Source organism: Tupaia chinensis, unplaced genomic scaffold, assembly GCF_000334495.1.
Source record: "Tupaia chinensis unplaced genomic scaffold, TupChi_1.0 Scaffold000359_1, whole genome shotgun sequence".
Lineage (NCBI taxonomy): Eukaryota > Metazoa > Chordata > Mammalia > Scandentia > Tupaiidae > Tupaia > Tupaia belangeri.
The window spans coordinates 729,292-747,502 of NW_006159855.1; the positions used below are offsets into that span (position 1 = coordinate 729,292).

The following is an 18,211-nucleotide window of genomic DNA, read 5'->3' on the forward strand; positions in this document are numbered from 1 at the left end:
TTTCTGCTTCCTCTTAAGTTAGTAAAAGTGCATAGAAGTGAGAAGGGGAGGACTTATTTGTTGTTTTATTTATTTCTCCTTTAATTAATTAATTAGAGATTTTTACTATAGGGCGCGTGCACTCGGCAGAAAGACAGAGATAGAGACAGAAAGCGAGAAATCACCCCCCAGGGGGATGGCCACGTTGCAGTCCCTTCTCCTTCAGTCTCCTCTTGGGATCTTGGGCACACACGCACACACGCCCGGTATGAGTTTAAGCCACCGGGTCCGGGACTCCCAACTGCGGTTGACTACACAGGAATCCAGCGACATAGCCATTATGCTAACTGCTGGTCCCTATTTCTCCTTTTTACTATGGGAAAAGGAGAAAAATACAGCTGAGAGTATATTCCTTGATTTGAAATTGTGTCAGGTGAGGGTTTTATTTTTAATTTAATTTTTTTATTTTTCATTTTATTGTTATTATTTTTGGAAATTTGCTGTAGGGCATATGTGCTTACCAGAGAGAGGGAGAGACTGAGAAAGCAAGCTGCCAGGTCTAGGACTTGAACAGTGGTCAGTCATGTGGGAGCCCAGCATCCTAACCACCCTACCAACTGCTGGCCCCACAAAAAAAAAAAAAAAAAAAGAATTGCTTCTTTAATTTTATCTATTATTATTATTATTTGAAATTTGCTTTAGGGCACATGTGCTCACCAGAGAGTGGCACAGAAAGAGAGAGGGAGAAAGGGGAAGTGAGAAAACAAGCCACCTGGTCCGAGACTCAAACCGCAGTTGACCTTGTGGGAGTCCAGTGCCGTAACTACCACGCCACCTGCCGGCCCCATCGGGAAGTTTTTAAAAATCATTTTCTTGCCCTGATGATGTAACACTGGTTAAGGAGCTGTGATTTATGAATTCCTTTTCTCACTGAGTTGGGGACCCCTGCCAGAGATCATCTCTAATAATTTCAGGACTTTGCCAAAATTTTCTTTATTTTTAAAAAGTTTCTGAACTCCTCCTGGTCTCAGGAGAGTTCAGTTAGTTATACACCCCCAAACACGTTTTCTGCAGATTTTTTTGTCCCGCCTATTCTGTCTCCATTGTTGGCTACCAGAGTTTTCAGGATGACTATTTTTAACAGAGGCTACTTGAAACCATTCCAGGGGAAGCCGTTGCCATAGCTACCGTGGCTGTGAAAGTTACCATTTTGTTTGCTTGTGGCTTCCCTGATTTCTAAGGTAACATCTGAAGTTCTGTTTTTCTGCCGAGCAGCAAGGAAAATACTGGATTTTTGTTGCTGCTGCTTTTGTTGTTGATGATTAGTTGTATGTGTTTGCAGTGTTGTGTGGTTTTATATATAAGGTAAAGCTATCTCAAAGGGTTAAATAGTGGAGGCCAGCAGATGGTCCGGAGGTTAAGGCACTGGATCCCACATGGCTGACTTTGCAGTTCAAGTCCCGTACGTGGTGGCTTGAAAATCACTCCAGGTGCATGTATGTGTGTGCCCAGAATCCTGAGAGGAGAATGGAAGAAAAGGGATTGCAGCGTGGCCATCTTCCTGGTGGTGATTTCTCACTTTTCCTCTCTGTCTTTCTCCAGTGAGTGTGCATGCCCCGTAGCAAACTAAAAAATAATAAATAAATACAAAAGATGAACATTAGGAGAATTTGGGAAAAATCAAGTATATGTATACGTTGTTGTCCTCTAATTCTAAATTTTGGTCTAATAGTTGAGTTTGGTCCATTTTTAGCCCAATTTTGGACTCAAGGCTGTACAGAGTCCTATGCCTTCTGCAGGAAGAGAAACGGCCACTTGCCTGAAAGCCCCAGGAGCCAGGATGGCATGATTGGGCTGAGTCTGAACTAGACTCCAGTGCTGGGGTGTCTCTGTGGAGCAGATGGCTAAACCAGGCGGGGGTTGCTTTCTCTCAGCCTGCTCTGAAAAGAGAGAGGTGGGGCCTTATTTCTGTCCGAAGCTATAAACACACTACTTAAAGCACACCTGGTACACCAGGTGCGGATCCAGTCTGCAAAGAGGCAGTCGTTCACAGACATCAAAGCGCTGCCCTGATCCTGCTCCCGCCTCTTTAACTGGTCTTATTTTTCCCAGTTTCGAAAAGACACTATTCTTGGCATTTTCCAATATGTTTATCTTGGAAATGCTTGTGAGATTACCAAAGAAGGGACCAGATGGCAGTGCAGCAGTAAAATGTGACACTCCGTGAGGCCATCCGACATGGGAGGGTTTCTGGTTCAAGTCCAGAGATCTCCCTGAATAGGCCGGGCATGCGCTTGTCCATGAACCAGGGCTGACTAAGGGCTGGGGATGGATCATGGCATGAAAGATCCTATTGAGGGTTCTCCCTCTCTCTCTCTTACTCGTGAAAGAAGTAAATAGATGAACTTAAAAAAACAAAGTTCATTTTTTTTTTAGAATTATTTATTTTTAAATTTTATTATCATTATTATTTTTTAATTTGCTGTAGGGCACTTATGCTCACCAGAAAGAGAGAGAGAGAGGGAAAGTGAGGAAGCAAGCCACTTGGCCTAGGACTTGAACCATGGTTGGCCATGTAGGAGTCCAGCACTTTACCTGCCACACCACCTGCTGGCCCCAGTACATAGACTTTTTTAAAAAAATTTTATTAATGTATTCATTTTATTTTAATTTGACCATAGAGACACACAGAGAAACAGAGAGAGAGAGAAAGGAAGCAAGCCACCATGTCTGGGACTCGAACCGTGGTTGGCCCTGTGGGAGTGTCCAGTGCCTTAACCACCATGCTACCTGCTGGCCCCCAATAAACTTTTTTAAAAAAGAAAGTAAAGAAACCAACATCCCACTCGGTTTATCAGTGCCCAGGGCCTTATGTTTGAGAGTTGAGCTATTGCCAGTTTAGCACTGAGGGTATCTGCCTGGGTTGTCCCACGGACACATCTGGGTTGTGACGTCCCATCACTGGCACGAGTGCTGGTCCCTTCCTCACTGTGTTTCTCCTCCCCAGATCAAGATGAATGCCATGCTGGAAACCCCCGAGCTCCCGGCCGTGTTTGACGGGGTGAAACTGGCCGCAGTAGCTGCTGTGCTGTACGTGATCGTCCGGTGTTTGAATCTGAAGAGCCCCACAGCCTCGCCTGACCTCTACTTCCAGGACTCGGGGCTCTCGCGCTTTCTGCTCAAGTCCTGTCCTCTTCTGACCAAAGAGTAAGTAGCCCTCCTGGCCTCTGTGTGCCCACCCGCCGATCTGTTGGGCTTTGGGTGGCCCTTTAAAGAAGAACCTTCTCACGTCTGTCCTGAGGGCGTCGATGGGAAACGGCCTCATTAGTGTTAACATAGCCACAGTGGTGACAGCAGTCTGGTGTTTGAGTCCTGCAGAGGAGGAGAGGGCATCTGATCTTTGTTGCCTAGAAATACCCCTTCCTCTGCTGTGCGCTGTCACCATCCATGATAAGAACTTTGCAGAAAGCAAGAGGCATTTTAGATACAGAAAACTTGCACAACACGTCCTAACCTTTTAGCAAATGCCCTGTTTCTACTGCTTAGGTAGAAAAACATCCTTATCCCGTTCTTTCTGTTAATAAGCAGAAACAGCCCAGACCTATTAGGGGGATACTCTGCATTATTAAGAGTGCACCTAGGGACCAGCAGTTGGCGTAGTGGCTATGTCGCTGGACTCCCATGTAGTTGACAGCAGTTCGAGTCTCGGACCTGGTGGCTTTAATTCACGCTGGGCGTGTGTGCCCAAGATCCTGAGAGGGGGAAGGGGTTGTGGCATGGCCATCCCCCACTGGGGGGTGATTTTTCACTTTCTGTCTCTCTCTGTCTTTCTGGCAAGCACACGCACCGTATGGCGAAAACCTCTTTTATTTAAAAAAAAGAAAAAGAAACCCATAGATATTAAATCCAGCAGTTTCTCTTTGCTTTTTTTTGTCCCTGGCACACTTTCTCAATGAGTCCCCATGTGACTGCCATCACTTCTGGTAGGAAAGTGGGTCCCTGGTCCCATCTCCTTAGACTCTGTGGTTTTCTATAGAACGTTAGCATTTGGGGCCAGCTGGTGGCACAGTGATAAACACAGCCCCGTTGAGGGTGTCCACAAGGGGGAAGGTTCTCACTTGGCATCTGGAGGCCTCTTTCTATGTACCAGGCACACAGGTACCCATGACCTGGGGCATGCTGAGCCTGGGGATGGGGCCTTGCTGGGGATACTGTCTCTTTGTCTCTGTCCCTCTCACTCATGAAAGATAGATAAATAAAAAATAAAAAAAAAAAAAAGAGGAAAAAGAAAATTAGCCTGAGCCAGTGCATTGACACCCAGCCCCTGGTCACTGTCTAGTTGCTGTGCTCTCTTCTGATGAAGCCTGAATTTGGGAGGGGTGGAGGTTAGCCTGGGTTCAAGGCAGAACTCTCTGTTTATTTAGGAGTTAGCTATGGTTTGAAGGTGGGTGTGAAGGGACAAGTTCCCCAGAGACTATTTACTTCTAAGTCCTATCTTTATTTTATTTTTGAGAGGTTTTTGCTGTAGGGCGTGTGCGCTCATCAGAAAGACAGAGAGAGACAAAGAGACAGAAAGCGAGAAATCACCCCCCAGCGGGGATGGCCATGCCACAATTCCTTCTCCTCCATTCTCCTCTTGGGATTTTGGGCACGCACACACACCCTGTGTGAGTTTAAGCCACCGGGTCCAGGACTCAAACCGCAGTCGACCACATGGGAGTTCAGCTACATAGCCATTACACCAACTGCTGGTCCCAAGTCCTATCCTTTAGATTATGGGACCAACCTTCTTAGAGCATGCTGGGATTTTACTTATGCAGCTAAATTGCAAATGCCTAAGCCCTCTGACTTGAACATGACCAATGATTAAAAGCCTAAAGGACTCACCTTTCCCCACCCCTCCATCTTCCACTAACCTCTTATTTCTGATTTAGATTCTAATTTTGTGCATGACTAACTATATCCTGAGTGCATGTAGCATAACACCAAAATGTTCTCACATTACTCTCCTTTGTCCATAGGCTCTCATTTGAAGTTTGTTAAATACTTCCCATAGACACTCCCATTTTAATCCTCTTAACAACTTTCATTTCCCTCTCATTTTAAGGATGAGAAAGCTAGAAGATGTAGAGAGGAAACAGAACTAGAGAGTGACTAGAGTCCGCCTCCTTCTCACCCATGGGGAAATAGGCAGGGGTTTTTCTCAGGGAGGCAAGAGGATCCAGGCAGAGAGCAGCAAGAAGCCAGCCTCTAATGAGAGTCATTTGCAGGACTGGCCCACAAGTGGCTTTTGATTCCCAAGTGACCCTCTTTCTATTTCAGTTGGTTGTTGGAAGCCACTGTCCCCTGATGTTCTTCCTCTGTCACATTTCTAACAGCCTCCCATGTCTTTGAAGCTGAGGACAGGAAACATGTCTGTTATGGCTATACCTATGTCTCCTGGGACTTTGAAGATTTCTTTCCTACAAGGAAGCCTGTCTGTAGCCTTCGCAAATGCTTGTTTGCTTAGGCAGAAACGGTCAGTGAACCGATTCACAGCGAGCTGCTGGTGTTACTCAGGAACCCCGACTATAAGGCAGACGGTTATTAGGACTTAGGCGAGGATTCAGAACATTATCCTCTTACTGTTCTGGTGTAGAATATAAATTGATGGAAGGGGGAACATTGAAAGCATGTTGTGGGGTCAGACTTCGTGTAGTGTTTAAGGCACTGGATCCCACATGGCCAACTTCATAGCTCAAATTCCAGACCCAGCAGCTTGAAAAACACGCAGGGTGAGCATGCGTGTGTGCTCAAAATCCCAAGAGGAGAATGGAGGAGAAGGGACTGCAGCATGGCCATCCCCCAGGGTGATTTCTCACTTTCCTTCTCTCTCTGATGAATGCATGCACTCCAGAAAACAAAACAAAACAAAACAAAAAACCAAAAATAAATTTAAAAACAAACAAACAAAAAGAAAGTATGTGTGAGAGTAGGGATTCCCCTTCCTCCCCCAGCATTAAAGCTAGTCTAAAAATGGTTTAAGGTAATTTACCCAAAGATACATTATAAATGAATCTTTTAATGTCTGGAGGAAACCTTGGCTTCGATGGGATGATTTGTCTCTTGTTCACTTAGAAACGGTTCAATGTTTACCTAGTGATTCATTTTCTGTTCTCAGGAAGTGTTTACTTTTAGTGAAACAAGCAGCCTAAAACCCAGTTTCGAATTGAGACTGTCTAGATGGTGATACGGAGCACTCTAAATCTCTCCATTTCTTGCTGAATTTTAAAATGTAGTGAATATTTATTTTTTATTCTTTTGTTTTGCTATAGGGTACGTGCACTCACCAGAGAGAGACAGAGAGAAAGTAAGAAATCACTTCCCCCATGGGGGATGGCCACACCTCCATCTCTTCTCCATTCTCCTCTCAGGATTTTGGGCATGAACACATGTGCCCAGCGTGATTTTCATGGGACTTGAACCACGCAGTCGGCCATGTGGGTTCCAGAGCCTTAGTGTCCACCCCATCTGCCATACCTATATTCATTTTCAAAAAAATAATTATGTATTTTATTATTATTATTATTATTGAATTTGCCAGAGAGAAAAAGAGAGAGAGGAGGGGAAAGCGAGAATGCAAGCCTCACATCCCATCCCCTATGCGCCAGCAGAGCTGGATTGTCTCCCTCTAAGCCTTTTTTTTTTTAAATAAGTTTTAAGCTGTCATTTATATACAATGAATTACACAACTCTTAAGTACATAGCTCAGGGTCTTTTGTATATGTCCTCATCTGTGGAACAGCCGCGTCCTCGGGCTTTTACAGGCCTGCCTGGGTCCCACCCACCTGTCTCCTGCTGTGGGAGTTGGCCCACGCCCAAAGCATGCTCCAGGGTGACCCCAGCCTACCTGTCCACTCATGGCATTCTCTCATTGTCCTGAAATAACTTTCCCCGGGGCTGTTGCCCTCAGCTACCCTCTCTTTTTTCTCCCCACCAAAGCACCTCTGATCCTGGAACAAGGATAGCATCATTTCTGAGCTGCATACCCTGTAGCAAATTTTAAGATAATAAATAAATAAAATAAAATCATTCTTTAAAAAGAAATCTTAGGGACTGTACTATTCTTTGTCCTGTTTTCCCTAAACAGGCATAGGTGAGAGGTGTTCCCCTTTGGGCAAATGCCTTGTATTCTTAGGCAAGAAAAACAAACTGCATTGTCTCCATCTTGTTCGGTGACACCCAGAAAATCAGGCACACCTTTAGCTCTGACAGAGCGTTGTTTATCGGCGAAGGCTCTGCCCTCTCTCTGGAAGAAGGTGGATTGTTGTTTTGATCTTAAATGAAAGCAGGGCAATCCCTGGAATACACATAATGGCAGTTTGCAGCCTCCGCCCTTCCCTGGGGGCCCGGCTGCAGTTTCCAGCACCAGGTTCCAGGTTAGACAGCACGGACAGGCAGCAGGTGCGCGGCTCTGGAAGCCTGCTATTAAAATCTGTGTATTCCTCTGTGGGAAGCCAGGCTGCTGCTTTCTCACTCATTAGCAGGCTTGTCAGTGTGGGTTGTGTAGCTGTAAATACGAAGGCACTTAGGAGATGCCTGATGGGGCTTAGCTAATAGACAAGCCTGAAAACAGAGCCACGATGTCTTCTCTGGATACAAGAGGCAACGAGGAGCCCCTGCAGGGTCTGGAGAAGGGAAATGGTACTATCAAAAACAGAGCCCCATGTCTGTATGTACTTTCTTCCCCAGAGATAAAATGTAGTAGCTTTCTTCTGCAGCCATCTGCCACCCATAGCAGTAAGGCTGAATGTTGCTGTTTTCATGGGTTTGAGAGACACCTGAAACTTAGGGGTGAGGGTCGCACTCACTACAAAACAAAATAATAGTCGTCTCTCCCGTGCCACGATGCCCTCTCTGAGCATTTTCTCATGGAAGCTGCTTCAGAAAATCATCAGGGAACAGCAGAAATGCGACCTTTCCGTAGATTGCAACGGATTCATTTTCTGTGGTCTTCCCCATTTCTCTTCTTGCTCACCTAGAGTGCAAGCTCCAAGCAAGAATCACATTAAATTGTCCTTCTCATAATTGTCGGTCCATATCTTTGTTTATTTTTTTAAGAAGAATTTATTTAATTTTATTTATTCATTTATTTACTTTAATTTGACCAGAGAGAGAGAGCACGAGAGAGAGAGAGAGAGAAAGTGCGAAAGCAAGCCACTAGGTCAGCCATGTGGGCATGTCCAGCTCCTTAACCACCACACCACTTGCTGGCCCCATGGTCCATACCTTTAGCGTCCTACCTGTGGTCATTTCGTAGTCTTGGCTAACGAACATGTGAGGATCTGCTCCTTGTACACTCAGTTGTTGGGAGGGATTGTTTCCCTATTGTCAAAGAGCACATGCAGTCTCCAGCAAGAGACAGAGAGAGAGGAAGAGAAAGCAACTCCCAGCTGGGGCTTGGCAATCCCTTCTCCCTCATCTCTCCATCCTATGGGTTTGCTGGTCACAGATGCACCTGCACCAGAGTGTTCCTCAAGCCGCTGGGACTAGGATTCGAACCATGGTTGGATATGTGGCATCTGGCTTAAGCACTAGGCTATGGGGCCAACCTGAGAGGGATTTAAGAAAGATCTTTAATTAATTAATTAATTAATTAATTAATTAAATTTTTGCTATAGGATGTGTGGACTGGAGAGAGACAGGAAGGGAAAATGAGAAAGCATCCCCCCCACACAGAGGGGATGTCTACACTGCAATTCCATCTCCATTCTCCTCTCAGGATCTTGGACATGCATGCACTCTCACTTGGCTTTTAAGCCATTGGGGCTGGGACTCAAACCATGTGGTCAGCCATGTGGGATTCAGCATTTTAACTTCCATGGCATTCAAAGTAAAACACTGCTGCTCCCTTACTCTCCACTTCGCTGAGGTCAACTTTTTTAGGTCACGTATGACCGAGAATATATGGTATTTCTCTTTCCGTGCCTAGCTTATTTTACTTAATGTCCTCCAGGGTTGTCCATGTTGTCACTGATGACAAATTTCCATTCTTTTAAATCCTGCCTCCTTTTTTAAAAAAATGATGATTATCATCATTATTTTTAATTTGCTGTAGGGCACATGTGTTCACCAGAGACAGACAGAGAGAGAAAGAAAGCGAGAAAGCAAGCCACCAGCTCCAGGACTTGAACCACGGTTGGCCACGTGGGAGTCTAGCACCTTAACCATCTGCTGGCCCCAGTTCTGCCTCCTCTGTATAAGGATGCCTATTCACATTGGCAGAGACTGAGGTGGGGGGGTTTTGATATTGACAGCAGATGTTTTCTCAATCTTAAATAGAACGCTAAGCGGATACTGCTTCACACGCTCCCATCCAGCCAGTTTGCCAGCCCTAGGCCCCTCCTTGGTAAAAATTCTAGAGCCAGCACAGCCTGTTCGTAAGTTAAAGCTGCAAAGAATTTCATTATCTTGGGCTTAAGTTCCTCTTAATTCCCTCTTGCTCATAGACATTCCAGATGAGATTTAGATCCTTTACTCCTTGGCTACACACTAAAGCTTTGTCCTTTTCACAGGAGAAATTGCTAATTGCCAAGGGTCTTAATTCCACCGACCTGATTTTATCAGCTGTAAGAGCCTGCAAATATTTCCTCAGACGTGTGTGGTACATGGTTCATAGCTGGTCAGTGGCTCTGCCTCGCTCTGATGTACTCATTACGTTGCCACCAGATCTTCAGAGCAAATGGAGTCTAGGGGAAACTGAGCTTTTAGGGTCAGAATCTATCAGGCGGTATACTGCATACTTGAGTAAAGCATTTTCCCAGGTCTGTAAGGCAGTCTGCCCCTGAAGTTCTGGGGAGCTGCTACTCCTAGAGAAAGCTGTAGTTCTTGAAGAGTCAATGTCATATATGTATGGCTGGGTGAGATGACATTGCTGACACCACCCCAGTGACTGTTGCCGGGCTGAGACGGGTGCTTTGCCCAGGACTCTGCAGAGCTCTTTCTGCCCGAGTTAGCTGCCTGCAGTGTAGTGTCATGGAGAGCCATGGAAATGAGTCAGCCACTGTGGCAGCTTGTAAGCCACCCCACCTCTCCACCCAGTGTCAGTTTCCAATCGTAGCGTGAGGCCTCTGGGTCAGCGTGGGCGCGTGGCATCAAGCCAGGCAACCTAACTTCCTGAGGTGGCCATTAAAAGTCTGTAATCTGAGTCGTTTAGGAATCCTCTCCCGGACATCGGTGGTGGATCCAGAACCATCTTTGGCCTCCCAGGAAGGGAGAGGTTGTGAAAAGCAGCAGGTTATGTATTTTTCCATCTTTCCACTGAGTACTAATGCCTTTGGCACCATCAGCCTGATTTTTCTGTGACAGGGAGCGCCAAATTCTGTGAGAAAGACCCTGAGCTAGGGTTTCAGCCAGATCAAAAAACTTGCACGGCATTTCTTTATTAATATAAAGTGAGAAATTCCATAAATATTTCTCTTTTTTTGTAGAGGATTTTACCTTAGGGTGCATGTACTCATGGAAGAGAGATAGAGACAGAGACAGTGGGAGTAAAAATGGGAAAGAAATCACTCCCCCGGGGGGCGGGTGGCCACACCACAATCCTTTCTTCTCTATTCTCCTGGGATCTTGGCCATGCATGCACATGTGCCTGGCATGAGCCACTAGATCTGGGATTTGAACCTCAGTCAGCCATGTGGCAGTCTAGCAACGTAATCACTATGTCATCTTCTGGCCCCACCATAAATATTTCTTTTCTTTTCTTTTTTTTTTTTTTTTAAGAGAGATTTTTACTATAGGACATGTGCTCGCCTGAGAGACAGAGAGAGACAGAAAGCAAGAACTAACTCTCCAGGAGGCATGACCACACCACAGTTCCTTCTCTTGCACTCTTCTCTTGGGATTTTGGGCATGCATGCACACACTCCTGCTGTGAACTGTGGTCAACCACTTGGTTTTCTTTCCTTGGAATTGGAACAGAGATAGATTCTTCTCAATGAGCAAACAAATAAAGGAACCTATTTTAAACTGTGGTCAGCCATGTGGGATTCAGCATTTTAACTTCCATGGCATTCAAAGTAAAACACTGCTGCTCCCTTACTCTCCACTTCGCTGAGGTCAACTTTTTTAGGTCACGTATGACCGAGAATATATGGTATTTCTCTTTCCGTGCCTAGCTTATTTTACTTAATGTCCTCCAGGGTTGTCCATGTTGTCACTGATGACAAATTTCCATTCTTTTAAATCCTGCCTCCTTTTTTAAAAAAATGATGATTATCATCATTATTTTTAATTTGCTGTAGGGCACATGTGTTCACCAGAGACAGACAGAGAGAGAAAGAAAGCGAGAAAGCAAGCCACCAGCTCCAGGACTTGAACCACGGTTGGCCACGTGGGAGTCTAGCACCTTAACCATCTGCTGGCCCCAGTTCTGCCTCCTCTGTATAAGGATGCCTATTCACATTGGCAGAGACTGAGGTGGGGGGGTTTTGATATTGACAGCAGATGTTTTCTCAATCTTAAATAGAACGCTAAGCGGATACTGCTTCACACGCTCCCATCCAGCCAGTTTGCCAGCCCTAGGCCCCTCCTTGGTAAAAATTCTAGAGCCAGCACAGCCTGTTCGTAAGTTAAAGCTGCAAAGAATTTCATTATCTTGGGCTTAAGTTCCTCTTAATTCCCTCTTGCTCATAGACATTCCAGATGAGATTTAGATCCTTTACTCCTTGGCTACACACTAAAGCTTTGTCCTTTTCACAGGAGAAATTGCTAATTGCCAAGGGTCTTAATTCCACCGACCTGATTTTATCAGCTGTAAGAGCCTGCAAATATTTCCTCAGACGTGTGTGGTACATGGTTCATAGCTGGTCAGTGGCTCTGCCTCGCTCTGATGTACTCATTACGTTGCCACCAGATCTTCAGAGCAAATGGAGTCTAGGGGAAACTGAGCTTTTAGGGTCAGAATCTATCAGGCGGTATACTGCATACTTGAGTAAAGCATTTTCCCAGGTCTGTAAGGCAGTCTGCCCCTGAAGTTCTGGGGAGCTGCTACTCCTAGAGAAAGCTGTAGTTCTTGAAGAGTCAATGTCATATATGTATGGCTGGGTGAGATGACATTGCTGACACCACCCCAGTGACTGTTGCCGGGCTGAGACGGGTGCTTTGCCCAGGACTCTGCAGAGCTCTTTCTGCCCGAGTTAGCTGCCTGCAGTGTAGTGTCATGGAGAGCCATGGAAATGAGTCAGCCACTGTGGCAGCTTGTAAGCCACCCCACCTCTCCACCCAGTGTCAGTTTCCAATCGTAGCGTGAGGCCTCTGGGTCAGCGTGGGCGCGTGGCATCAAGCCAGGCAACCTAACTTCCTGAGGTGGCCATTAAAAGTCTGTAATCTGAGTCGTTTAGGAATCCTCTCCCGGACATCGGTGGTGGATCCAGAACCATCTTTGGCCTCCCAGGAAGGGAGAGGTTGTGAAAAGCAGCAGGTTATGTATTTTTCCATCTTTCCACTGAGTACTAATGCCTTTGGCACCATCAGCCTGATTTTTCTGTGACAGGGAGCGCCAAATTCTGTGAGAAAGACCCTGAGCTAGGGTTTCAGCCAGATCAAAAAACTTGCACGGCATTTCTTTATTAATATAAAGTGAGAAATTCCATAAATATTTCTCTTTTTTTGTAGAGGATTTTACCTTAGGGTGCATGTACTCATGGAAGAGAGATAGAGACAGAGACAGTGGGAGTAAAAATGGGAAAGAAATCACTCCCCCGGGGGGCGGGTGGCCACACCACAATCCTTTCTTCTCTATTCTCCTGGGATCTTGGCCATGCATGCACATGTGCCTGGCATGAGCCACTAGATCTGGGATTTGAACCTCAGTCAGCCATGTGGCAGTCTAGCAACGTAATCACTATGTCATCTTCTGGCCCCACCATAAATATTTCTTTTCTTTTCTTTTTTTTTTTTTTTAAGAGAGATTTTTACTATAGGACATGTGCTCGCCTGAGAGACAGAGAGAGACAGAAAGCAAGAACTAACTCTCCAGGAGGCATGACCACACCACAGTTCCTTCTCTTGCACTCTTCTCTTGGGATTTTGGGCATGCATGCACACACTCCTGCTGTGAACTGTGGTCAACCACTTGGGGGTCCAGCAACTTAACCATTATGCCATCTGGTGGTCACCCCACCATAGATACTTCTTACAAGCCCTCACAGTGTAGACTTTTCTTTCCTTGGAATTGGAACAGAGATAGATTCTTCTCAATGAGCAAACAAATAAAGGAACCTATTTTAAACTAGTCAATTAGAATATTTAGCAGCCTGCTCTTCTCGTTTGCTCATTGTCTTCACACCACATGTACCCTCCCCCATACACTCACAATCCTCGTTCTGATAGTCCTGCCTTCTCTGTCCGCTGACATCTTCTCTGTCCTTCAAGGCCCTCTCAACTCCTAACTTCCCTAGCGCTTGCCCAACAACAGGGATGTAAACGCTGACTCTCCACATGTGTATTTCTATCTACCTCCTCCCCCAAACTATGTCCCGAGAGGCTGGAGGACAGACGCTGTCATAAAATTCTCTGCATTCCCTATTGTCATTGGCTTGTAGTCAGGACACACAAATGTTTGTAGCTTTTTTTTTTTCCTTATAGGAACATGTGATCATCAGAATGAGGAAGTCAGATAAGTGATGAAGGAGTGTAAAGAAAGGGAGATATCACAATCGCGGTTGGGATGACAAGGTCTTGCGTGATCCTGGTCTTGAGTTGGCTTTGCATAGGTGGGACAGCATGAGAGATGGCACAGAGGTGGGTGTGAGTGTGAGCCCGTGACATCAGTCATTTAAGTAAATCCTTCTGACAGAACACTGGCCTTGCTCTCTAGGCCAGCACCTGTCACTTACCCACATTTGTACTTTTGTCCTGTGGACCTTCCAACCAGCTAGCAGGGTGAGAAGGCGACAGGTCTCGCCACCTCTGCCACATTTCCTCATTGATGCTGTGTTCCTGGACCCTACAGCTGCTCCGTGCCCTTTCCCCGAATTCCGTGGATCTTTATTTGGCTGGACTTTGACCATCTCTTTGGTAATTCCCAAAGATGAACTCGGCGCTCTTTGCATGGCTTTCAGACATGCCACCTAGACTGCTCTTTGCTCACTGTGCTCTTTGATTTCATTAGCTAATGAGCTTTAGGCCCCATCACCGGCCTGGTCCTCACAGTTGCTCCCTGACCAGCTCCTCGCCATGACAAAAGCTAGCTGAGTATACCAGAGAGCCCTGGGTCTGTTGGGGGAGGGAGAGGAGGTCAGATCATGTGGCACTTCAGATTCTCAGAAAGAGCAGTTGGACTTGATCCTGTGATCACTGGTGATGGTAGAAGAGGAAAGGATGGGACAGACTCCAGGAGCCTTCCAAGGCAGAATCAATGGCGTTGGTCAAGAATGGAGTGGACTTGGCTGTCAGAGGAAAGGGCTGAGTCACATGTAATGCCGAGGTGACTAAGCAGCTGAAGGAAGAAGAGAGTCACTGACAGGAATAGAGAAGTCAAATGGGGAAACTGCTTTCTATGGTAAGGTTGTTTACTTTGGCCATGTCTGCATGGTGTGCACATGGCAGGTACAGATGCCACAGAGTGGAGGTGTGAGTTGGAGCCATATGGGCAGCTTCCAGATCAGCTGCACTTGGGCAAATCGGGAGTTAGAAGGGTAGAAAGACACCGAGGACCGATGGCTGAGGCAGGCCAGGGCTAGGGTTTAAACAAGAACCAGCTAATGAACTGGCAGTAAGAGGAGAAATGGGAGCCTCAAGTGTCATGGAAGCCAGAGAAAGAAGGCATTGAAGATGTCAGAAACTACAAAAAGCCAGGAAGAATGTGGGCTGATCAAAGACCATCAACTGTGCATAGAAAAAAATCAAAGATTTTTAGAATGTTTCTTTCTTTCTTTTTTTTTAATTGCCAAAGGGCATGTATATTTGCCAGAGACAGACAGAGAGAGAAGAGCAAGAGAAAAACCACCCCACTCCATTGTGGCATGATCATCATGTCAATTCCCTTCTTCTCCATTTCTCTGTTCTGTCAAGATTTGGGACACGCACATACATACATATACCTAACATGTTTTTCAAGCTGCTGGGGCTGGGATTTGAACCACGGTTGGTCATATGGAGTGGAAACTCTACCTGAACCAGCTATGTGATGCAGAGCTTAATATCTTAGTATCATGTTCCCTAGCTGGAATCTTTGATATCTATATATTTTTAATTTGCTTTCCAGAGAGAGAGAGAGATAAAGTGAGAAATCACCCCCATACACACACACTCCCCAAGGTCAAGGGGGATGGCCACACCACAGACCCTCTCTGTTCTCCTCTTGGAATTTTGGGCACATTCACACATGTACCTGGAATGTTTTTCAAACCTGCAGGTCAAGGACTTGAACCATACAGTTGGCCCTGTGGGATCCAGCTGTCTTAACCTCCATACCAATCTGCTAGCCCTGGACATTATATCCCTGTTTTCTGTATCTGTGCACCTTTATTATAACTATTGAAGTTCTCTATTTTCAAGTAGATAAAGATGAAAAGAAAACCAAAAATGAAAATAAGGGCACTGGCAGGGGCATAGGGGTTGAGGCACTGGACTCCACACGGCTGACTGCGATTTGAGTCCTGGTCCTGGTGGCTTGCTTTCTCACTTTCCTTTCTCTCTTTCTCTCTGTCTCTGTTTGGTCAAATTAAAATAAATAAAATAAAATAAAATAATTCTTAAAAGATGAAAATAGGTTTATAAAGGTTTTAAGATAGGGATCATTTTTAAACTTTTGATTCCTTAGAGCTATTTTTCATTAATACCAAGTAAAATGAAGAGGACTCTGAAGATATATTTTATCCCTTTTTTTTTTTAAAGAATTATTTGATTTAACTTCATTTATTATTATTATTATTATTATTATTATTATTATTATTATTATTTGACCAGAGAGAGAGAGAGAGAGAAAGCAAGCCACCAGGTCCAGGACTAGAACTGCAGTCGACCATGTGAGAGTCCAGTGCCTTTAACCACCATACCACCTGCCGGCCCCATGTCCTTCATAATTTTTGAAAGGTATAATTTCTTCCTAATAAGTATAAGCACTGACACTAGCCGTTGTCCTCTGCATTTGTCTTTCTCGTGTTAAGAGAGATGAGGTTTGCTTTAGCAGAAGTTTCTAGAACACGCTTATCTGTATGGCTTTGTGGTTTTGTGGTATCTCACTGTATGGAGAAGTAAAGGCAGTGCCTAAGCTGCCCTGACTTTTCACAAGGCTGGAGTTGTTGACCATTTGAGGAAATGTTTTTCTGTGTTCACATGCCACAGGGGAGGGCCGCCACTTCTGCGGGGCTAACCCACAGCCATCAACAGTGGCTTCTTTCAGCCCTCTGGAACTGCATTCCTTCTGTGCTCAGAGCTCCAGGGCAGCTGCATCATTTCCTTCCTTTTGCATTTCTGCTCAAGGTCCACCCAGCTCGGGGCCGTGGTTGTGTTTCCCAGTTGTCCTCTCATCGACTAGTAGTCTGGGACTTTGCTGTCCTCTTCAGCGTTGCTCTTGATGTCAGAAGGCTTTTAGGCTTATCAGTTTCCTCTCTTTATCAAACATCCCCTGGGGCTCCTGTATGAGGATAGGAGGCACTGCCCCCATTTATGTCTTGACAGTGCAGTGTTCCATAAGCAAATATAATTTGTGTAACCGCTCTCCTAGGTAGAGGTTTCAGTTATTTGTAGGGTTTTTGTAGTTTTGCTATAGGGCACGTGTGCTTGCCGGAGAGCGGAGAGCGGCAGAGTCAGAGAGGGAGAAGGAGAAAGTGAGAAAGCACCCCCGAGCGGGGCTGGCCCTACTGCAGTCCCCTGGCCTCTGTTCTCTCAGGATTTGGGGCAGTCATGCACCCAGTGTGTTTTTCAAGCCACCAGGTCTGGTATTCAAAACGTGTAGTTGCCTCTCTGGGATCCAGCCCCCTTAACCTCCACACCACCTCCTGGCCTTATTTGTAATTTTTTAAAAAGTCTATTTCTTCCACGAGTGAGCGACAGAGCATGTGCACATCAGCAGGGCCCCAATGCCATGATCTACCCCCACCTTCAGCCAGCACCAGGTCATGGGCACAGGTGCGTCAGAGCACTCAGGGAGGATCCCCAGCACAAACCGGGAACCTTTCCACGTGGGTGAGCCTCACAAAGCATTGCATTTTAGTGCTCTGCCACCAGTGGCCCCAGTTTGTAATCTTTTGTGTTCGCATTGCTGGAACAAGTACGTTTGTATTTATATCATGACACATACATGTCAGTTTGGGATAAACTCCTAGAAGTGACATTGCTGGGTCAAAGCATATGGATGTGCATGGAAAATTTTCTTAAGCTGTTGTCCTTAAGCCCATCTGTGGGTGCCTTTTCACCCCAAACCTTACCGATGTAAGGAATTCTACCTTTTGATATTTGGTAACCTGATAGATCAAAAGTATTTTCTCACAGTGGTTTTAATTTGGTTTTCTTTCATAAAAGAGACTAAACCTTTTTATACTTGAGAACTATTTTTATTCATTTTTCTATAAACTGCCTGTTGGTAGCCTCTGACCATTTTTCTGACGGTCATTGGTCTTTTTCCTGATCATTTGAGAAAGCTCGTTGTGTGCGAGGGAAATTAGCCCTTCGTGATATGAATTGTAAATATTTGTTCTGTTTGTCATTTGCTTTTGACTTTGCCCAAGGTGGTATTTGCCATGCAGAACTTTTTTTTTTTTTTTTAAATGTTTGCATAGTTAAATTTTCCAGTAGTTCTTTCATGGCTTCTGGGACTTGTTTTCCTGAGAAAGGCCCTCTTGACGGAAGGATTATTTAAACAAAAACAAAAAACAAAAAACGGAAATTTCTTTTAGTACATGTATCATTTTATTATTATTTTGAAATATATCTGGAATATATTCCTGTTGTGAGGATGGCTCCAACTTAGTTCATTTCTACACATCTGCCTTTTGCCCAGCGTAATTTATTGAACAAGCCATCTTTACTCCATTTATAAAAATGCCACCTTTTCTCTGTGTAAATTCGCTGACTGTATTTAGGTACACGTGCAGTCTTTTCTGTCGATGATCCTTAGCAGATACCATTAGCAGATTTTAGTTTAATATTGTTTTTACCGTGCTCATTGAGTGGTGCTTGTACCCCGTATTTATTTTTATTTTTTTAATTACCAGAGGGTATGTACAGTTGCTGAACAGAGACAGAG

The 18,211-nt window shown here is 45.2% G+C and overlaps 1 protein-coding gene across 2 annotated transcripts in view; it reads left to right on the forward strand.

Moving 5' to 3' along the window:
- The window catches only part of ABHD2 (abhydrolase domain containing 2, acylglycerol lipase), an 86,070-nt gene that overhangs the window by 18,332 nt on the left and 49,527 nt on the right, over window positions 1–18,211 (forward strand). For both annotated transcript variants that reach the window (XM_006152790.3, XM_006152789.3), the window contains exon 3: window positions 2,987–3,186. In XM_006152790.3, coding sequence (XP_006152852.1) covers window positions 2,993–3,186 — 194 coding nt within the window. In that variant the 5' untranslated portion in view covers window positions 2,987–2,992. The remainder of the gene's footprint in view (window positions 1–2,986; window positions 3,187–18,211) is intronic.